Raw genomic sequence first — 20,943 nt, 5'->3', positions numbered from 1 at the left:
GAAGTAAATGACTTAGCTGCACTTGATGAATACTTACTCCACTCCCCTCATTAATTTCTTCCTTCCTACTCCATTTCTTCTTTTACCTACCATGCTCATTTTTTTACGGTGGGGAGGAGTGTAACCCCGATGTAGGGTTACACGGCTATCCCCGACGAAGGTTCATATCCGCGCCGCCCCTTCATTGCAACTCAGACCCATTCTGTACGTTGCAATGAAGGTATGTTCCATACTCACTCATTTGGCTCTCATGTACTTATGAGACCCGTTCTGTACATTGCAACGAAGACATCTCATTTCTGTTTTGTTCCGAGTGCTCGCCGGAAGACAACCAGCTCACAGTGGCACCCCAACATTCATCAGTAAAAGGTCCACAAGCACTGTAGTGCAACATAGGCTACATAGTCATGGTAGCACTGTCACAGGTCCCCCTATACATAGTATTCCGTAGTACCTGCTTAAGCTCTGTAGTGCAACATAGCAAGACTTGCAAACAATGTTGCATAATAAAATTGAAGGTTGTCGTTGGGTTGCCATGATACTATAGCCTGTATAGTGCACTGTAGACAAACATAGATAAAGACCAAATTAAATATATTGGTAGTCACTGTCCCCGCACACTGTACACTACATTGATACACACTTTGAATGCCGTACCTGTATATGCAGTGTACTGGTCAGCCAGAGGGATAGTGCACTAAGGTGGTTCATACCTGTGCCGGAAAGGGTCTGTGTACTCCTGGTGCATGTCTGCCATCGACTTGCCCCTCGCAGAGAGTTCCGTGAGGGGCAAGTCGGGCTCGAGCATAAGGTACACCTGCAGTGTGCACCACATGCCGCTCTGCTTTCGATTGTCAGTTAGCCAGAAGCCTCAGCAGCATGAGTACCCACTCAAAGATACCCAGGACCCAATGTGGAGTGCAGCCACACATCCAAGGCTAGATGAGTGACAGTGTCGTGACCCCCCCATGAGTATATTTCCAAAGCTCTACCCGAAACACCCCATTGGAGTACACAGTATTCAAACTGACCTTGTATGCGAAAGCAGGAAAATATGCACACTCACCGGCCACGAATGACAGCTGCACACCAGCCATGCATGCAGTCAATCACGGGTGACGTCCAAGCTGAGGATGGCAGTCGAGAGTGCCAGGATGTCATCGGAGGCTGGAGGGACACGTCAAGGATAGACTGCAGAGGCGGGAGACATGGCAGGAGAGTCAAGTCAAGTCAGAGTTACAAGGATCCATGTGCGAGGACAAAATTCCCTCACCGTCTTCGCGCATCTGCTCGTTCTCGCCATCTGACAATGCTGGTACATCCTCTTGCTGAGATACCGCGAGTGGAAAGACGTGCCTGAACTTCCTGCTGTCGCACTGCAGAGGTCGAAGCGCAAGAGTCAGTGGCAGGGACAGGCAGTGACCCTTGTCAGACAGGTTGAGCTAAGTGTATAAGGAACATTGGTAGACATGGTAAGAAAATGTTGATGGGCAGCAGTGGGGAGAAGTTTCGGGCTTTCGAGCACCAGAAGCCTGACAGACTGTTATCTGCAAATATCAGAATGTATCAGTAAATACTTGTCACTCATCTTTGCTCATTGCATCTCGTGCACACTGAGTAAGGATAAGAGAGAAAGAGGAGAGAAAGACAAGGAGAATGCAAGGGGAAGGATTCAACAAGCGCAAGTTCAACATTGTTTGTGGGCTTTGTTTGGTGCCTTCAACAAGATCACGTGCACCCACTCTGTGATCGTCCAGCAGCGCTAAGTCTCTCCCTCAGCCTGAGCTCGAGGCTGGCGACTCATGAGTGCAAGTACTCAGTGTTAATTCAGCATATATACATACGGGGCTTGTGGAAATTCCCACTGAGAGGTGAACTCAGGTAATGTTGATGTTGCGACAGGGCTCTATGCTCAGAACTACAGTACGTCTCTTCTTATGCTTCTTGTGGCAGTCCCAGTCATTGAGGTTGCAAGTTTGAAGTTTGTTTTTGTAGTGTACACCAGTATATGTAGGCATGTATGATTGACGTGGGAGACTGCTGTTGTACCAGTGCAAGGTATATTGACAACAGTAGATAGCTGTAGCATTACATCAACATCAGTGTGGTACATAGTCTAGCTAGGCACTATAGCCTGGGAACCCTTTTGCTGATGTTCTCAATGGCAGTACACCCGGGTATTCTGCAGCTGCAGAGCATGTATTTCATTGTGTGCATACTTTGTGAAGCATTCAAAGATAATTTGACAGCTTGAACTGCCGTGACTGCCGTTAGACCGACGTTAGACAGCTGAACCTCACTGAGCCAGTATATGGCTCAGCCACTGCGGCTCCTCTCAGCATACTGTAGCGAAATGACCTTAGGTTCATGGGGTGTGACCCGTGACATGCTGGCTTGACTTAGTTCACAGTTCACAAGTCAGTGTGACATGGGACACTAGTTCAGTTCACTGGCGCCGCAGGCGCCCGTGGAGGTTGGAAGTCGGATTTCCCTCAAGCTTGATGGCTCATTATACAACCAGACTGTATGGTAGTACAAGCTACAGTGATTCTGAGCATGCAATATATTGCATGTAAAGCCTCACACATTCGGGTCAGCCATCACTCACACTACAGATAAGTGCCCGCAAATGAATATTTAGCGCTCGTGACCATTCTGTTGGGCCGCCACATCAGGAAACCTAACTTTTACTTATGGGACTTATTCCGACTTTTTGTCCTTTTTTGCCTTATTTAAGGCCCATAAGTTTCCAAAATTCGACTTTTAAGGCTCTAAGGAAATATGACTTATAGACTTTTTGTCCTTTTTTACCTTATTTAAGGCCCATAAGTGCATTTAAGTCACATAAGGACACCTTTAAGTAAAAGTTGGGTTTTCCTGATGCAGTTCATAATTACCTGTGACCCGTGACAAGCGCCCAAATAGGTTCAGTTCACAAGGGCTGTGACCCGTGACTGAACCTAAGGTCGTTTCGCTACAGTACACCGCAACTTGTGCTCCACATGGCTCAGAGGTAGCCGCAGTGGCAGAGCCACCCGATCAATGCCGCATAGAAACCACATGTTTCAGAGCTGGATTCCATGAAAAATCGGGTATTGTACCAGGATAGTGCTATTGTAATCTGGCTTCTATAGAACTTGTCACATAGAAACCAGCGAGAAGTTCAGCAAACATCCACATAGCTGCTATCTGTCCAGCCTCAAATGCTTCAGGCCCATGCTCGCGCGATTTTGCGTGGCCACACATGCACATAGAAATAGGAATTTGCATATATTGAAATGTGATTGACTACATACATAGAGCTACAATTCTACTGTAGCCTGCCTAAGAACCCTGTCAACCAGATGCTGTATCTCCACTTACAACAATACAAACATCGCCCATGATACCGAGGCCAACAGAAGGCTACCCACTGCCGCAGAAGATGAACTTCATGCATATCAAACTGGTTGCAAATCATAGGAGAACAGAGGACTTAAACTGGAGCAGTTCTATATCAGTCTCAAGCATCCAAGGGAACCTTGGTACTCACCCCAAAACATTGTGCACCACGGGTTTCAAACGATGTGGAGTCTTGGTTCTGTCCACAGCCCTGAGCTGCACTGCACTATTAGTCAAGTGCATGACAGAGTTACTGAGAAACTTACATTCAGTGCACAGGACATGCATCAGTGCCATTCGAGCACAACTATGGAGACGCTGTGGCGGCGTGGCCCAACGACGAGCTTGTGTTACGGGAAAGGACTGTCCGGAAAGATGGCAGGAATATAAGCAAGTCAGAGTATGGCGTGAGCCATGGGTGCAGAAGGTCAGTCACATAAGGGTCACCGAGCGGAGAGTGAGTGTAGTGGAAAGTGATTGGGAGCATGCAAGCGAACGAGTGGACTTGTGTTATATTATGAAGAGATTCAACTCCGTTGAGGAGATTCACGTGATGTCTTGGCCGGAGAAGCTGTGTGCATGAATTTGAACTGGAGTTGAAGGAGCCATGAAGCAGTAGTATGTGGCTGCCATGTAGAGACAAGATGGTGTACACACAGACCTCAAGCTAATTTATTGGTAATAAAATACGGGTATACAACGTATCCCCAATCCGGCTGCCAGTTTATTGTCCCAGTGGCGCGTGGCTGAAGTGGTTGCCTGGCTCCCACATTTGGCAGGATTGGCGGTGTACTGCATATAGGTTGTTTGTCCGGGCCAAACATGTCGCTGCGCGAGTTGCGACCTGCACGTTATTATGCAACGCACTGTAATCTCGATTTTTCCGATTTTTCGAAAATTCCAAAAAGGCAGTTTTCCGCCGGAGTGGTCGAAATGGTACAGTACCTCAGGAACCTAGCATGTTATAAACCTAACATTAACAACACGCTCTGAGTTTCATCCGCAACACTACCACTGACCAGGTATAAGGGAAGGAAGCCTAATTAGCCTTGTTATCAATATGCACTGACTCGGATAAGGCTAATAAGGCTGATATTGGGTGTCACGGGTGGTAACTTACTTCACAGACTCAATGTGAACTGTTAGAGTCGGGGTTGGTCAAATAGCTTCAGCAAGACGTATCGTAGTACAAAGCGGCCACATCAATACACATTGATAGATTCATCGGACTCCCACTGTTATTCCGTCTTCAACTTAGCCCCAGGGGCTAGTGGAGGAGTCCACCATCGTTCTCATATACTAAACCATTCTGGCCGCTATGGAAACGCCAGATAAGTACAAAAACACAATATCTGATGACAGTAAAAGAAACATACCGCCTGGGCGGAACGATTGCGGAGCTGGAGCTCCAGTCGGCACGTTGGAATGCGCTCTGAACCCAGAATAAACTTGTGATGCCTGAGTGACACGAGAATGTGCTCTAGAACCAGAGGGGACTTGAAATGATGAGGGAATCTCGGGAATACCTTGAGGAGCTTGGGTGTGTCGGGGAAAGGTACTCGCTTGATTCTGATCCTTGGTGAACTTCAGTCGAATTTATGACAGTGGAGCAGGCGGAAAGAGGCAGAATACTTACCAATAATCGGTTGTAAATGTCATCCACCCGTCCTTGGGCATTAGAGAGCAAAATCTTTAAACTTTCTCGCAAATCATATGTCTCGGCGTTGCTGGCCGAAGTGAGCTGCCCATGAAGTACCTCCACGTTCCTGCAAATGCTAGGCGACCGCGTACGTCAACAAGTGAAAGGCTGTCGGTGCCAGGTGTGTATGGAGACTGGGTAAATGGGGACATACGAATCGATTTCCCTTTCTATATTGCCTAGAATCCCGGGTTGTATAGCTTCCAAGGTGGCACAATCTCCTTGTTTGATATGTTTCATGAAGCCAGCGGCTCTTCTCAGAGTCTTAAGTGAGGCGCGGAGATTGGACCTCGCAGAGAGTATGTCCTCGTAACTAAGAGCAGTCTCGACCATCAAGATGGTACCGAGTATGAATGTCAGCACAAGGTCGGCGTCATCTCCATGCTCGCGCTGAAAGGTCGACATGGTGTCACTATAGTATGCCATAGATCAACAGGCCGGTGAAACTCGAGGTTCCAAAACACGCACAAGCTATGAGTGTTCTTCAAGTTGTCAGAAGGGAGTTTACTCGGGAGCATGCACCAGTAAATTCACCACGAGCGAGGAAACCAAGCGCACGTTCGGGAGAAGAAAAGCCACGGCCACCCCAACTCATATACTGCAGAGGCAGGACTCGGACTGAGTCATCCCATGTTAGATCGCGGGCAGATACGGATGCCAATCAGCTGGGTACCACCGTGAGAGGCGAGGGAACAGTCCCCCATCGATTCTCCCAAAATTCACGTTCGATAAGCCCACGCATGGCTTAAAGCGATCAATTTCACTTTGTGGACACAAGTGGGTCCGCGTGAATGAGTGTCAGGGGGTTGATTCAGCCTGATTCGGCCGTCGCCCGGCATCCGAGTCCATGTCAAATCCATGTCACACAATCCTCACTGTACTAGCTGCTACTCCAAGCCTCTAATTATATCGCCGAATTGCTTGAGAAATAGGGGTGAGACCAAAGCAAAAACTCTACTCAGACGATGACAGCGTCTCCGATGTGAGCATGCTGTCTGTCTGTCTGGTCGCTTTCCGATCCGGATTTTTATTAATATGGTTGGGTTTACAGTCTACGAAATATGGCCAGCCTGAGAGGTGTTATTGGCCGTTCCCTATCATTGACCTGGACTAGAGGTCAGTTTTTTTGTGACATCTTGGTGATATGGGCGCCGCACGTCATCACGATTTCAACTCTTGTTTTTAGAGCCTGTGCAACGTCCATGTAATGTATCTCGGCTGAAGTACCAGTCCAGGTCGCTTCAGTGACCCGGTATATTCTCGTTTATTCACCCGTATGCGGTCCTGACAAGGATTTGTTGACTTTCTGATCGCGATCAGGCAGTTCCGGAGCTCTCAATAATTCAACTTCTTCCCGATAGTAAGGTATCGGACGTATCTTTGCTTGAAGGAGTCTTTCGTTATGGAATGAATGGTACTACTTCGTTCCGACACATCTGTACGTTGGAAAAAGATACCGGATCCAGAAAATCCCTGCTGTAGGTTATTTGACGGCAGTGAGTGAGAACGTCGCACGAAGATGGATGGCGTTCACGCTTCACGCCGAATACGAGTTTCATCACCTCTGGTGCCACACAACCTCAAAGGTCCTTGCTCGAGACGTTCTCCCTGATACTGCCGTGAAAACGTCGGAAGGCTAGAGTTGGAACGTAGGAATGGTTAGCCGCTGATTTCGGTGAAATTTCACTGCGTAGCGAGCCACCTCGCTACTTGCGATATATATTAGAAAATTTCCGCCACAACTGCATGAGTTCCTCAAGCACTTGTGACCCATGGGTTAACAGGGTAGTGAGTAGTATTGAGCAACCCCACAACATACATTTTCTCCTGCCCTTTACCGTTGGCGCATTAACGCCCTCAGTGCGCCACATCACCTTGAGAGCTCCTGCGAACCATTCAATCAATGGACAATCACTCTTTGTCATTGGTATCCTGCTATATGTTTTCCGATGGCCATCAGTGATACTGGATCGCTCGAGGACCGCTTGTAAGTGCTGTACGAGTATGTTATGTTGCAAGGACCTTCATGAATCTTCATGCAGTGTCATACAACGTACGCTATAGGCTGACAATACCTCGATCAGACCCCAAAAAACATTTGTCAAAATTCTTCAACCATTCTCGACCAACAGACTGCAGTTTATACTTGTTCTCCCACTCACACACCCTGGTGGTGGTCGTCACGCCTCGAAGACGAGCCAGAACTGTATGATTCTCGAGGTGACATCGTAAACGTCGCTGGAGCGGGGTTGTTAGGAGGTAGTCAGCAGAAAATCGTAACAAACATACGATTGGGCAGATTGGGCAGCTCCAAGACTGGCGCACTACTATTAGGAGGTCTCGTGGACCATTCGGGCTGCCGTGGTGCGAACTGTCTGCGGCTTCGCGTGAGCCATCCACTACTTGCTTGACGACGTGCGCTTGCTTCGGCAACCGCTGTGAACAGTCTTTGTGTAGATACCCTGATCCCCAACAGGTAGTCTTTATCCTCACCTTGCGGTATGGGTGGATTGAGGACTTCTGTGCTGGTGGTCTTTGAGAGACTCTGAACCTTGCATTAACGTGGAGATGAGCTTCATTCTCACCAACAAGCTATCCAGGAGCACTGTAGCTACTTGGGACGTTTCCTGGACATTGTGCCATACAGCACCCTTCCAGCCATACACTTCCATGGCGCTGGCGTTCCTGACGTCTCTATCTAAGAACTGTGCGTATGTCTTGAGCCTACAGCGGAAACACCGAATCGAGTAACAAATAGAGAACGAAAAGAAATTCTCTCACTGATATACATTCTGGTTTATCTTGTTGAAGAAGTCAGGATAACGCTGTTCAATCATCTGCCGATCTTGCGGACTGAGCAGCTTCAAGTAGGCATCAATGCGTTCGAACGTTGTCTCCGCTTTCCGAAGAATTGACTTTGCACTCCTTTCCTCGATCTTTCCTCCCACCCACTTTAAAGAGCCCAAGGAGATATGAAATATGGAGAATGCTCCTAGGACAAGTGTAAAAGTGGTGGCGGCGTCAGTCGTTTGTTGCCAGCTTATAGAGTCAGCCATGACATGGAAAGTAGGATATGTGAGAATAATGGTCTATTGGCAGCAGTATAAGACTCACACCCATCGCTCTATCATTGCGGTTATCTCCCATGCCAGTCTTGCGGCTACTCGTGATTCAGAGGGCAAGATACGGATCGATCCTGGACCAAAATGTCGCGAGCATCGAAGGCAGAAGTTTGCCGTAAAGCTGATTCTGATGCTTCCAGGCGCCGTCTCTGATTGAGACGGTACGCACGCCAGGGCAGAGGGCTTGCTGGCCCATCGGATGATCCCATGGCAGTTGACGAGCCGATAACTGTTTTGAGCTTGTGGGTCCAAGGCGGTCCGAAAACCTCGCGATTCGCCACCTGCATCATCTGAGTAGGCCACATCATGGATTTATCGAATGTAGTCAAATAGTAGACGTTGCCAGCGGTGCTTGCAGCTCGCAGAGAGAACGAGTAAAATCATTAAGTCGACTCTGATCCTGGAGTATCGGGCGCTTAAATATTAGCGCTAGCACTGGGTCCCGGGGTCATGTTCACTTTGAGAGCAAGTTCAGTTGATTATCTAGCGGCGGTCGTCCGCAACGTTGCGAGTAACTCCCAAGCAACCGCTCCGTCATGTCCGAGAATCGCCAGGGTGGTTATGTCTTCAAGGCTCTGGAGAACCTGCCAGACATGTCGCCGGACGAAATCTTTGGTGTGCTCCTCCCTTTTGAAGCTCGGTGGAGAGACAGACAGCAGTTTCTGGTAACCTGCGGCTACATGTTGCGTCCACGGTATCATCCTGGCTGGACGCCTTCATGGTTCGGGACAGGAAAACATCCCATATTCTTCGAAGATTCCATTACCCTACCCGTTCGTGCCAGTTTCGTTTGATACCCACGATGACTAAGGAGCAATGATAGCTCACAGACCATCTCATCGACGCTACACGAATATGTGATGGTGCACCCGTTTACATCAAGAGGGTGAAGACGGGAGACAACGAGTCTCAGATAGCTACGATGTTTTCTGCTCCTCGACTTCGCACAGACCCGAATAATCACTGCGTTCCCATCCTCGAGGTCTTTCAGGATGCAGATGATAAAACCATCTCTTACATGATCATGCCTTGCCTTCGCCTTATTGATCGCCCACCCTTTGAAAGGGTCATCGACGTGGTTGATTTTGTGGATCAGATGCTAGAGGCCTGTATATTTACTGCCAGAACGCTATCAGTTCCTTACCTGCATTATCAGGGACTAGTTTTTATGCATCAGAATGGTGTTGCTCACCGGTATGCATTTGAATCCTTTCAATGTCAGTGTCATTTTGATTTTTGTATGTTTCAAAAGTGACTGCGCATATAACAATATTATGATGGACGCAAGTATGTTGTACCCCCATGGGTTCCATCCAATAAGGGGTCTCCGTCTTCCAGATGGTATTACGTTCAATAAGCCGCTCTCTCGTGCTGGCAAGCCTATCAAATATTACTACGTCGATTTCGGTATCTCCGTGTATTTTCCCCAAGACGTTCATCCCAAACTTGTGGTGGGAGTTGATGGTCGTGATCGGGACGTCCCAGAGCTTTCCCCAGACGTGCCCTATGATCCATTCAAGGTTGATGTATTTATCATTGGAAATCTGCTCATTCATCGTTTCTATGAGGTATGTCGCACAACCTTTCCTAATGGAGACAACTCACACCGGTTTTCCCCAGACATATTCCAATATCAATTTCCTACATCCACTGCTTGAATGGATGACTGAAATTGACCCTGCAGCAAGACCCGATGCACTTAAAGCACTTGAACTTTGGAAAGCTATTCGTAGCGAAGTTGGGAGTATTCAGAGGAGACGACGATTATGGTTCCGGGATGAATGGTGGTTGATTTCGGTCGTTGTCGAGATCGCCTCTCTTATTACTGGGGTCATCAACATGTGCAGGAGAGCTCTTCGGTAGGAGACGGTCAGCTTCTTTACGCGGCGGGTTTCCAGAGCATGCCTCTTTCCTACTCATCTTCTGGTCGCTGCTGAACGTTACATGCATACGGTTCTGTTGTGACTCTCATGTACTGTATCTCGGATCCTCAGGTGCTGTATTCATGTCATCATTCCTTTGTACCATAGCACTAAGCTTCATTTCTATTGGCACGTCGCGATTCTGGGCCAACACCACTCGATCGTGCAGGTGTGCTTTCACGTGCCGTAATCGAATGGCACCGCGCAACACGAGCAGCGCTACATGGTGTGAACGCTGCGCTCGTAGTAATCACCACCCCAGTCCCTTGATGCTGAGCGATCTGTTACACTCGCGGTTGGTAGGAAAAACACTAGCGCATGGTTGGCAGAGAACGGCTTGCCGGTGCTGGCAAATGTCCAGATCACGGTAGCCTTGTGCTAGCCACCACACTGCTCTAACGTCTTCGACTGATGTCAGTGCATCAAGATGCGTCCGGAAGACGAAAAGGATTTAGCGAACGCAGCACGCCGCCGACATCTATACCATGTGAGGCAGTTGACAGCTTCCGACTATAAGCGAACGATTATCATCGTCATCTCCAAATCGACGTCGTGCGAATGGCGTGTCGCATATGTACATCTGTCTGTAGACTGAGACATATTTCAGCGTCTCCTTTCTAACATCGAGTGCCACGAGCGCTTTATGATCAGGATATTGCCACATGACATCGTGTACGTTTTTTCGGAGAGATGGATGTGAAGAACACAAATGCCAGGGCGGCCTGATGGGAGATCTCCGCATGTAGCATGAGAAACTGTTCATATTCAGCGTCAAGTCATTGACGGGAGACACAACAGAAGGCCTCGTGCAACATACCTAGAACACAAGCGGCAATGATTGATCACATCATCGTCAGACTAGAAGCTTTTCTATCACTTGCAGGAGAAGAAGGAAGGTGCTACAACCACGCACCCACAGGGATATAGAAGTGCAAACTTTGTCATGTACATCACGGAACGTTGCACTTCGCTCGCGGGACCTAGTTACGAACACAGAAGTAGAGTTCGGACGACGGAAGCACTTTCTCGCGAAGCTTCGTACTACAAAATGAGTACGTCCAATCCATTTGAGGCACAGTGCGTTTGAATCAGAGATTTTGCAGAGCTGGATAAGAAGTACAAAAAGGACTACTCAATAGAAGCCGCAGCTATTACAGTCCGTCATCTGAATAATTTTCTTTTTTGAGCTTATTCTAGTCTGCTTTCCTGGATCTAAACCAAATGTATAGATCAGGCAGAGAATGGAAGTATACCCAAAGAGGGTACGTGCCAGCGCGGCCGTCGGCAAGCAAACCGAATGCCTGTAGCAGAAGGCATGGGACTTGTGAGTGGCGTGCCTTGTATCGATGAAAAACTAGCACCATTGGGGGGATGGCATTGGAAAGATCCACTGCGCAACAGGAGTGTGCGGGGGCCCGAGGAGACTCGGATGGAGCGACCCTTGAAATATTACAACAGCACACACCATGCCTAGCATAGAGTCTGCGTACCAACCGTCTCAACAAAACTGGAGTGTGAACCTGGTGTCGAGTAAAATTCCCCTGGATCTCCACCAGTGAGTATGTAGCGAAACCAAACTAATGCCACCTACGGGTCCGTTTCCCAGTCAAGCCTGAAACTCCACGACTCAGTATGCAGAAAACCCCGATCGCACCACTGGCAGACTGATTTGACTGACGATATCCTCAGCACGATACGGTCCCGAGACATTTTGGACGGATTGTACGCGAAGCACATTCGAAGGTATACAATGTACCTCAAAGTCGGCAAATACAACATGATATGCAGTGGAAATATCTGAAAAACTGCGTATTGTGAGGTTCTCGCAAGAGCGATTGCGAAATCAGAACGGCGACCTACTGAGAGTGTTGTAGGATCTCCACAATTTAGGGTGATTTCACTTGGTAGCTACGCGAGAAAGACTCGGAGGTATCCATGCCGCGCTATGACGTATTGGTCAAAATGAACAAAGTACCTGAGGATGAACATCTGAGGGAATGAGAACCAACATACCTGAGTCGACATATTAATACGAGGGGTTTTGTTACTGTCTCGCCATCTGGCAAATAAGTGTCCATCACGGGATGGAACTCATCGGGGTACATGGCACTTGTGTCCATCACGACGTTCTTGTATGAGCAATCCCTAAAGAGGCCCTGAGACGGGTGTGCTCACTTACGCAAAGACTGAAGGAGATCGTACCAATCGCCGGTCCAAACTCGTGAAGGAAAACGAGACCCCGCACCAACAATTTGCACACCTCAGGCTGCACATTCTTGAGGTTAAACAGCCTTATAGCATAGTATATCCAACAAAATCTACCATGTCTGCAAGTGGCGAAGGAGGGTGGTAAATGAGGCGGAGATACGGCATGATCATGTAGGAGACGCAAGGATCATTCGAGTCTCGGAAGATGCTACTGATGGAAACACAGATAACATAGTCGCAAGGTATCTCCAGTTTTCACTCTTTCGATGTACGCTAACTTGCCATCGGAGACACGAGTGGCATCTGTGAGGTGTCTTTGCGCTTGAGAGGGATGAGGATTTGCAACCCCGGTATAGAGGTTGGTTCGAACTCACCAGAAGAAGGATCGACTCTTCACACACTCCAGTATTTTGGCCCGTAGTCATCCACGAAGGAATCGAATCGAGGATATATCGGGGACGCAACATAAAGCCATTAGACTCAGGGAAGCTCCGCAGCCCAAGAGTGCTCAATTTGTTGTGGTTTGGCGTATGGTATTAGTGATGAGCCGCAAAGCAGAATGAAACGAGGCAATAGATCCAACAGGGGTGGTCAGATGCTCGACATTCGAATATGTCAAGTCAAAATTCGATGAGAAGAGACCCTCTCCACACCAAGAGCAGATCATGCGAAAACATCGCCATGAGTTGCGGATGACGAAAGTGTGTATGCACTGCGCAACGGCTTGCGAACATATTCCTAAACAATTGCTAAACGGTGAGATGCATTCGGAAGGAAAATACGCGGGCTCGCAGAAGACCTTGGCCGCAGTTCCGCCCAGTCCCTCAGGCTTATTTGAGTCAATGACAACGCATGCGTGCCTTGAAGGCATACGCAGCGCTCACAACCAACTCACAGATGATCAGTTTTACAGAGAGGACACAAATGACACGCACGGACACGTCACTCGCGACTGGACAATTTGCCACAGCGGGGATAAAGCGGTGCTAGCTTGTAGACATATTACATGGGGGACTAACAGTATTCATCCTGCGTGCACGGCGTTCTCAAGACAGGCGAAGACACGAATAAGCTCAGCCAAGAGGTACTTACCTACATAGCCAAGGCCAGGCTAACATACATTCACCTACGACGGCACAATTGTCTTCAGCTGTACGAAAGGTAGGTCGGAATCATCGACTAATGCAGACAGTAGTAGGGGGGAACTTACCTGCAGACCGTGAATGCCTTCGATCTCCTGCTTCAGGATCTCATTCACCATGCGGTGTTGCTTGACAGTTGGTATCCCCTTGAAGTTTTCGCTCGCAATGATGATATTGTAGAAGCTCCCGCATCCTCCTGGAAAGCATGGTGGGTATGAATTTGTAGACATTCGCCGCGGAGGCAATTCGGCACGAACCTGATACGTCCATGACTTTCAGCTCAGAAGGAGAGAATTTCTCATTGAGCTTGTTCCATATAGCCTTTTCGCCCTCAGACAGTTCTGCAGGGGTTGGGATGTAGCTCCGGACGTGAGGTGGAAGTCGGCATCCAGCTATTCGTCGATAGAGGGAGATCATGAAGGCAGAGAGAGCGCCTGACCGGTGCGCCTCGCGTCCTGGGGCTCGGCCGTCCCTGCGACCACAGAACATTTCAAGGCCATTTTGTTGAACTGTTCCATCAGCCTTCGGCCCCTTCGCATCCTCGATTTTCTTCCCCTCGCAGTAAGGTGCGATGTTGGGCGCGTCGTGGACGAGAGGCGTTAGCCTTGCTTCTCGTTCTCTCATCGCCAATTCTCCTCGGCCAGTATGCTTCCGCGCTCTGCACAAGTCCAGTATATCTCCAAAAAACATACTCCAGCAGTTGCCTAGCAACAGTGCACAGATATTCAAGAGGTACTCTATGCCCTTGGACCGGCTGCTGAGAGGTGGTCTGTGGTCTCAGGGCGGAAATCTCACTCTACGTGCACTACGCGCCAGCCATCGACATCCCTTCGACCCGCGTTTCTTCTCTGGAAATGCGCCTGCGGCCCCTGCAGAATTGCCGGTGCTTTCGCCTCCGTCGGTTGCTGGATGGTTACTGTTCTCGTCGGCCCTGGTATTTGCTGTCATTGTCGTTGGAGGCGTCACACGTCTGACCGAGTCCGGACTGAGTATCACGGAATGGCGCCCGATAACTGGTATCCTACCGCCGTTATCCCAAGCTCAGTGGGATGAGGAGTTCGAGAAATACAAGGCTACCCCGGAATTCAAGCTGTACGTTTAGCAGCGCGTCGACCGCTAGTCTTGTACGCTGAACTTCGCGCAGACTCAATCACTCCATCACCGTCAATGAGTTCAAGAACATCTTCTACATGGAATGGGGCCACAGGATTCTTGGACGTGTCATTGGAGTTGCATTCGTCATGCCTCTGGTCTATTTCGTAGCACGCAAGAAACTTACAGCGACACTCCCTATACAACTGACCGGCATGGCCATTCTCATTGGCCTCCAGGGCGTTCTTGGGTGGTACATGGTCAAGTCCGGGCTTGAGGACTCGTTGATGGAGACTCCTGGTGCTGTTCCCCGTGTGTCACAGTACCGCCTAGCCGCGCACCTGGGCACTGCGTTGGTGCTCTATGCAGGAATGTTTGGATCAGGATTGTCTGCACTGTACGACTGGCGGTACTCTAAGACTGGAACATGGAGCGGTTTGAAGGGGGAGGGGACTCAATGGCAAGCTGTCTTGGAGAATCCGCAAATCCGCCGGTTTATGAGATATTCGAAGGCGTTGACTGCGCTCGTTTTCCTCACGGCACTCTCAGGTGAGATCAGCAAATGTTTTATCTAGGTCCACCGCTTCACCGCATAACAGGCGCGTTTGTTGCTGGCCTCGATGCTGGACTGCTCTATAACGAATTCCCTCTCATGGGCGGCCGGATTGCGCCTCCCCAGGATGAGCTGTTCTCTCGCGAATATGCGAAGGCACCCGACGGTTCGGATTTGTGGTGGCGCAATATCTTCGAGAACCCGACCACTGTCCAGTTCAATCACAGATGCCTTGTGAGAATTTATGCACTGTTCATTTTGGGTCGAGTGTTCAAACTCTTATTCCAGGCGATCACAACGTACGCTGCGACTTACTGGATGTACCACATGACATCCAAACCTGCTTTGCGGGCTGTACTACCGCCCCTCGCGCGTCGTATGGTCATTGCAGCCTGGGCGATGGCCAACGTACAGGTCCTACTGGGTATTTCGACTCTGCTGTACCTCGTTCCGGTTCCATTAGCGGCAGCACATCAGGCAGGAAGTGTGATGCTCCTGACAACCATGCTCCAAGTGCTGGTGTCTCTCAGGAAACCGGGGATGGCGGCGAAGTTATGGAGACAAGCATTGCAGGCGCAAAAGGGCAAGCCGTAACTTCACTGCGGAAGATCTATCGTAGAGCATCTAGTTTGTATCATGGCATATGCATAGCACCCCTTCTCAAATATTTATCCCGGGTTGGATTGCAGTGAGATGTGGAAGGAAACTGATACAAGCACAATAACGCTTTACGACTACTACTCTGCCATCTGTACATCCTCGTCCCCAGCTACTGGTGGCGGAGCGGCGGCTCCTTCCGCGGGCGCGTCGGCAGGTGGCGCAGCGGGCGCATCGTCATCGTCGCCCTGCCCCTTCGGGATCATACTCTTGAGGTAAACCTCGATGGACTCGCCCTCGAGGATACGGAAAGAGCCTTCTGGAGGCACTTCCTTCTCATGTGGGCCTGCAGGGCCGATGATACCGATCGTTGTGTTGTTGATCGTGAGCTCTTTGTCCTGCTGGAGGGTCTCCCGCAGGGCGTGCAGCCCGTGTCGAATCAGATCCTCTAAATTACCTAAATTTCGGAGGTAGAATCAGGATGTACGTCCGAAGGCACGAGCGGCTTACAGTCCACGAAGCTCTCATAGTGCTTCTCCAGGTATGTTTTTGCGCTCTGACTCCTTGCACCGATTGACATGGCATAGTATTCGTACGAGTTGCCCGAGGGAGAAAACTCGTAGAGATGTGGACCGCCCTTGTCCTGCCCGATGACGAGAAAGCCGACTCCGTATGGACGACGGCCGTATTCTTGGGTGTTTACTTGCGCCTCTGTGAGCGAAATAACACGAGTTCGGTACAGAATAAACAAGAGATTGGGTAGCGGAATAGCGTACTATCGGCAATGGATGATACAAGGCGGTTCACAGGAATAGGGCGGTTGAAAACCATGCGGGAGGACATGGCTTGCTGCCGCATGAAGTTGCTGCACGAGGCTTCGTTGGCAGGAAAAGCCTAGACGAGTATTTTATAACATACCTCAAGACACGAGCGTCAGAAGTCAGACCAGCAATTGCAATGCCGACATGGTCGTCTATTCGGTGCATCTTCTGCTGGTACGACGCAAGCTCACCTGTCGAGCGCTGCACGACATACGCTCCATCACAATCGACTGAACACGAAAACTTCTGAACACACCTTCAAAGCTAAAAGAAGTGCATGAGTCTTGGACCGAAGCCCGACAGCTGCAGAACCCTGCTTGACGGCCTCGAGGGCGTATTCGACTTGGTGCAGACGTCCCTGGGGTGAGAAAACGGTGTTATCGGAGTCGTAGGTGTTTCGGAACTGCAGAAACAATTCAGTAACGCGACGAAGAGCGTGTAAAATGACTGGGGAACATACCATAGTGGATGATCAGAAAGAGCAGCTTGAGATGTACTTAGGTGACGCGTCGACACGACGCGCAACTCATTGCCCGATATGGACAGCAGACTCTTCGTCCAGACGCCCATCGCCGCGTCTGGTCACCGCGACGGTCGTTCGACCACATCCACCGGAGTCGTACTCTACGTCCGCTGTCCGCATGGACGGTGTTCTGGCTACACTCACCGTTAATTGACACGCCAAAGGCTAAAGCATGGGTACGCGTAAACGAGCTTCGCGGAATACGTTGTTTTCAACGACTATCAGCAATCTCCGCTCGTTTGGTGACTCGTTGCCTCTAGCTCACGGATAGTGACTATCGGTCTCAGCATGTTTCAACCAGATTGACGGCACGGGTGCTGTAACACTTCGCGCATGTGTTTCGTTTTGCAAAGTTCTGGCAATCCCAGGAGCACATTTACCACCTGTGCTCTGAAGTGTCAAGCGTTGTAATCGATCGCGAAATTCGTGCTGAGTGCATCATTTGTTTTTCTTTTCTATCAGCTCTTTCTTCTGTGTTCAGCTTTGAGCTAGGGCGGGGCACAACAATACTGGCGTTTGTGCTGAGTGTCACTGGACGCCCGTCCTTATCTATGCCTCGCCTCCGCGATGCCACGCCATTCATAGGTCTTGCGTTTGTCTTGTCTTGGGCAAATGGTGCCCCCGGTATTTCTACGGGTGATGTCGATGCCGTACCCCCTCGCTCTAGCCTCTTGATGAGGTCCTTCTCGTCTGCTTCTCGGCGGAGCAAAGTTCCCAAGCCTGTAGTTTCGCCATGAGGGCGGGTCGTGCTATCTACCTCCTCTCGAAATTATGACGTAGATAATCTATTGATGTCATCGTGTGGCTGACCAGTCGAGAGCTTTCTGCAGAAACATGTCATCATTGCCGTGAACACATCCCAAGTTGCCACCCTATAAGTGTTCCTCTTCGCTTGATGGCGCCCCTCCGTGCACCCATCTCACTCAGTCTGAGCGCCCCCTTCGCATCTGCGCTGCAGTCCATTCCGTTCAAGGCTACAATTTGTTAGCGATTGGGCACTGCCCGATACGCGTGCTCATGCCTACGGTTATCTGCGATCCTTTCGTTTTTGGTGAGTGCTGATCCTCCACGCCATCGTTCTCGGGCTCGTTAGTATAGGTTAGACCCCATTCTCGCCAGTCTCGCTAACGCTTGCTTTCACTCTAGAACGATTCCCACTGCGCACGAAGCTGGCGTGTTTCATCTCGTGGTCTGTTCACCGATGTTCTCACCGATTTGCAATCTGCTGCTGAAGAAGGACAGTCGACGATGAAGGTAGCATTAGTAACGGGAAGATAAATCTATGGCGGTCAGATCTACGGCGTCATTATCCGCAGGTGAGGCACGTCTCTGGATTGGTCGCAATGAAAATGAGGCGAATGCATCCCCTTCAGAGATCCAGGCCTTGGGTCGAGGCGACCGTCAAGGTTCTTGTGGCTGAGATGTGCTGCATAGATCTGAATGCATTCTCAGCCTTATGTCGGCTTTCTCTTGTATGTTTTCCTGTAAGCTACAAAAGTAGCTGAACCCTTGCATACAGGATATACTCTCGTGACATCGGCGTGCATTGTCTAACTTTGCGGCGGCAGCATGTTATATCATCATACCACCTGCGCAAGAGCGGGTTGCATCGTGCACTACCATCAAATGACGAGCCCCAGCGTAGTGCCGTGTTCTAGGGGCCCATTCCTCCCAATTCATCCACACTACTGCCGGATGAAAATCGCTGAGATGTTTTAGTTCTCATGCATGCGGCTCACACGTTGGTCAGTCTGGATCACTTCTTCGAAAAATTTCGAATCTTCTCGAGTGGTGAACTATGTCATAACACCCCCTGATGTCATAGACATTACCCCTTCCTAACTGATCAACTTCAGTGCAAATCTCTGCGGGTTCATTTCTGCAGGATTTGTTGTTGTGGCTTCCCAGGTAACTCCGGTTTCTCAAGGCCATCTGCGAGGCATGGTTCTTGATGCACCCTGTGGCAGTCCTCAGAAGCGCGGTCTTCCTTCTCGGGTTAGTAGTCGAAAGCTCTGGAGTTCATGTCAGATACCTGATGTCCGATTACTCTGTCAATGGCCATGTGGTGCATAGACTGAAGCTACATATAGATCTTCGACTGGCAATTTTGGCTGTATGATTCGTCACCAAGCACGTTCAGCCATCGCCATCGTCATCTCTGAATCGCCATCTCCATCTTTCAAGCACGAATTAATGGACACAACATGGTTTTCTTGATCTGGTGTATCACTTGCCCTGATCCCCGCCTACTTAACGACCTGCTTACATGATGCAGGAAAGACGAAACGCGACGGCACCCCTTCGATCCCGAGGTCCCATCTTCCTTTGAATCCTCCGCGAAGCCACATGCACGTTGCACCTGAGGTCATCCTTCATCCACGGGTGTGTTCTATCGTCCAAGGAGTAGTTCATCCGTCGTCCATGTCTTCCCGTCCGGTTGGACAAATCTCCAAGCCATTCATCTCTCTCAGCTGAGCAATGTCGCCGTGCCCGATCCGTCCACCGAGGATGCTGCGTTTGTGCTCTCTCCTTCCCTGCTTGTCTCCTTCGGCGCTCGTCTTGTGCTCGCCTGACGCCCCGCATGCTCGGGTGACCGTCTGGAACGCCCTACTTTACTCCTCGTGGGTTAAAGGGTCTGCTCAACTCTTTCCGCGGCTCGTCTTATCAAAGTTACGATGTCCGATCTAGACATCGTCCCCAGGACCCCCTTCCATGCTCTTCCCACCGCGCGCATTGTAACTCATTCCGAGCATTCTCAAGTCCGATCCATCATATTAACTTTGCGCACAGCGCCATTCGCTATCTGCACGATGCGCACCAAGGCCGCAGATACTTCTGCGTGGCGCCTATCGCCCCGCTTCGAGCTGTGCGCGCTTCCGGCGCGTGTGTTCTCATTTCATTCTCGCTCTCGTTCTGGCTCTCGCCCCTCTATAAGCGGTTCGCGCGTTCTCTTCCCGATCCCTGGCGGCTGCTGGATGTGGTTCGGGTCTCTTCTGGCCTGGACGGCGTGCTTCTGACGCACCCCTGGAAGTTTTGCGTGCTTCTCCGCGGTCGGTGGATGTGCGTGTTTATTGCGCGATGCGAGACGATGCGAGGTCGCACACGACCTTGCACCCGCGATGTCTCGGTGAAGCTTGTTCAGCACCCTGTTCAGATGTCTAGAATATTCGACTTCGATTTTCGAGTCTGACAGCGGTTGATATGCATGACTTCGAGTACAGTAGTGGTACAGTAACGATCACTTCCAACCAAAAAAATTTCGCATACGTGAGCGACACCGGGAGCTTTCCGGCCTTCGTGCGGGTGCGGTGCATAGGTACACGGGAGAGACGAAAACAAAGTCTATGGCAAGATCCGAAAACACTACTGCGATGACCATCGACGCGACATGTGGGAGAACGGCACACAGACACACGGAGTACGCGTGCGCTGCAGAGTGCGGGTACAGCACGTGTGGTGTGTCCAGAGGGGTAAAGAATGAGAAATGTGCGAGAGCTACTACCGAGATGCTGGTGAATAGGAGGGAGGATGCAGGGGTAACTGGGATGCAGGGATATAGGAATAACGACCGATGTGCAGATGTAAGGTATAATGAGTGCGGGGTGCACGATGCGAGGGTATGTCCTATGCGGTAGTGGTACACGGATGGAGCGACAACAGCCAAGAAAGCCGAAACGAGACAGTACGACACGATACGAGGAGCCAGAGCACGACGGAGCAGAACAACGTCAAATACGCAACGTAAATCCCAAAGAAAACAGCATAAGTGAGGGGAAAAAGTGCTAGAACGAAAAGATGCTATGATGTTTTGTGCAGCAGGACAGGTGTGGCCGGCCGGGGTCGATGTATTTGGTGGAATAGCGATGTGGGCATTGTGCGGTGC

At 50.0% G+C, this 20,943-nt stretch overlaps 6 protein-coding genes across 6 annotated transcripts; 2 read left to right on the top strand and 4 right to left on the bottom strand.

Moving 5' to 3' along the window:
• Window positions 1-4,680: 4,680 nt before the first annotated feature.
• Window positions 4,681-5,485, bottom strand: SCP_0203740 (hypothetical protein; the record flags this gene model as incomplete). Its single annotated transcript, XM_027754289.1, has 4 exons — window positions 4,681-4,697; window positions 4,758-4,965; window positions 5,018-5,147; window positions 5,235-5,485. 4 exons carry the CDS (start codon window positions 5,483-5,485, stop codon window positions 4,681-4,683), a joined length of 606 nt encoding a protein of 201 aa, XP_027610090.1.
• Window positions 5,486-7,238: 1,753 nt separating this feature from the next.
• SCP_0203730 (hypothetical protein) lies at window positions 7,239-8,211 on the bottom strand (the record flags this gene model as incomplete). The annotated part of the gene is made up of 6 exons (XM_027754288.1): window positions 7,239-7,318; window positions 7,370-7,516; window positions 7,574-7,613; window positions 7,666-7,804; window positions 7,862-8,119; window positions 8,195-8,211. 6 exons carry the CDS (start codon window positions 8,209-8,211, stop codon window positions 7,239-7,241), a joined length of 681 nt encoding a protein of 226 aa, XP_027610089.1.
• Window positions 8,212-8,738: 527 nt separating this feature from the next.
• SCP_0203720 (predicted protein) lies at window positions 8,739-10,065 on the top strand (the record flags this gene model as incomplete). The annotated part of the gene is made up of 5 exons (XM_027754287.1): window positions 8,739-8,975; window positions 9,026-9,307; window positions 9,359-9,396; window positions 9,455-9,770; window positions 9,823-10,065. 5 exons carry the CDS (start codon window positions 8,739-8,741, stop codon window positions 10,063-10,065), a joined length of 1,116 nt encoding a protein of 371 aa, XP_027610088.1.
• Window positions 10,066-13,458: 3,393 nt separating this feature from the next.
• Window positions 13,459-13,891, bottom strand: SCP_0203710 (Uncharacterized bolA-like protein; the record flags this gene model as incomplete). The annotated part of the gene is made up of 3 exons (XM_027754286.1): window positions 13,459-13,482; window positions 13,543-13,670; window positions 13,732-13,891. The coding sequence occupies 3 exons, from the start codon at window positions 13,889-13,891 to the stop codon at window positions 13,459-13,461; spliced, it is 312 nt and encodes a 103-aa protein (XP_027610087.1).
• A 322-nt stretch (window positions 13,892-14,213) lies between these two features.
• On the top strand, window positions 14,214-15,713 carry SCP_0203700 (Electron transfer protein 1, mitochondrial; the record flags this gene model as incomplete). The annotated part of the gene is made up of 4 exons (XM_027754285.1): window positions 14,214-14,566; window positions 14,619-15,115; window positions 15,166-15,353; window positions 15,408-15,713. The coding sequence occupies 4 exons, from the start codon at window positions 14,214-14,216 to the stop codon at window positions 15,711-15,713; spliced, it is 1,344 nt and encodes a 447-aa protein (XP_027610086.1).
• Window positions 15,714-15,856: 143 nt separating this feature from the next.
• On the bottom strand, window positions 15,857-17,000 carry SCP_0203690 (Probable proteasome subunit alpha type-6; the record flags this gene model as incomplete). Its single annotated transcript, XM_027754284.1, has 6 exons — window positions 15,857-16,173; window positions 16,227-16,427; window positions 16,493-16,581; window positions 16,635-16,738; window positions 16,794-16,940; window positions 16,998-17,000. 6 exons carry the CDS (start codon window positions 16,998-17,000, stop codon window positions 15,857-15,859), a joined length of 861 nt encoding a protein of 286 aa, XP_027610085.1.
• Window positions 17,001-20,943: the final 3,943 nt, after the last annotated feature.

This window comes from Sparassis crispa (assembly GCF_003851025.1).
Source record: "Sparassis crispa DNA, contig_000001F, whole genome shotgun sequence".
NCBI classification, from domain to species: domain Eukaryota; kingdom Fungi; phylum Basidiomycota; class Agaricomycetes; order Polyporales; family Sparassidaceae; genus Sparassis; species Sparassis crispa.
Note: the sequence above shows the minus strand (reverse complement) of the source record. Positions and strands in the feature narration are given on the sequence as shown.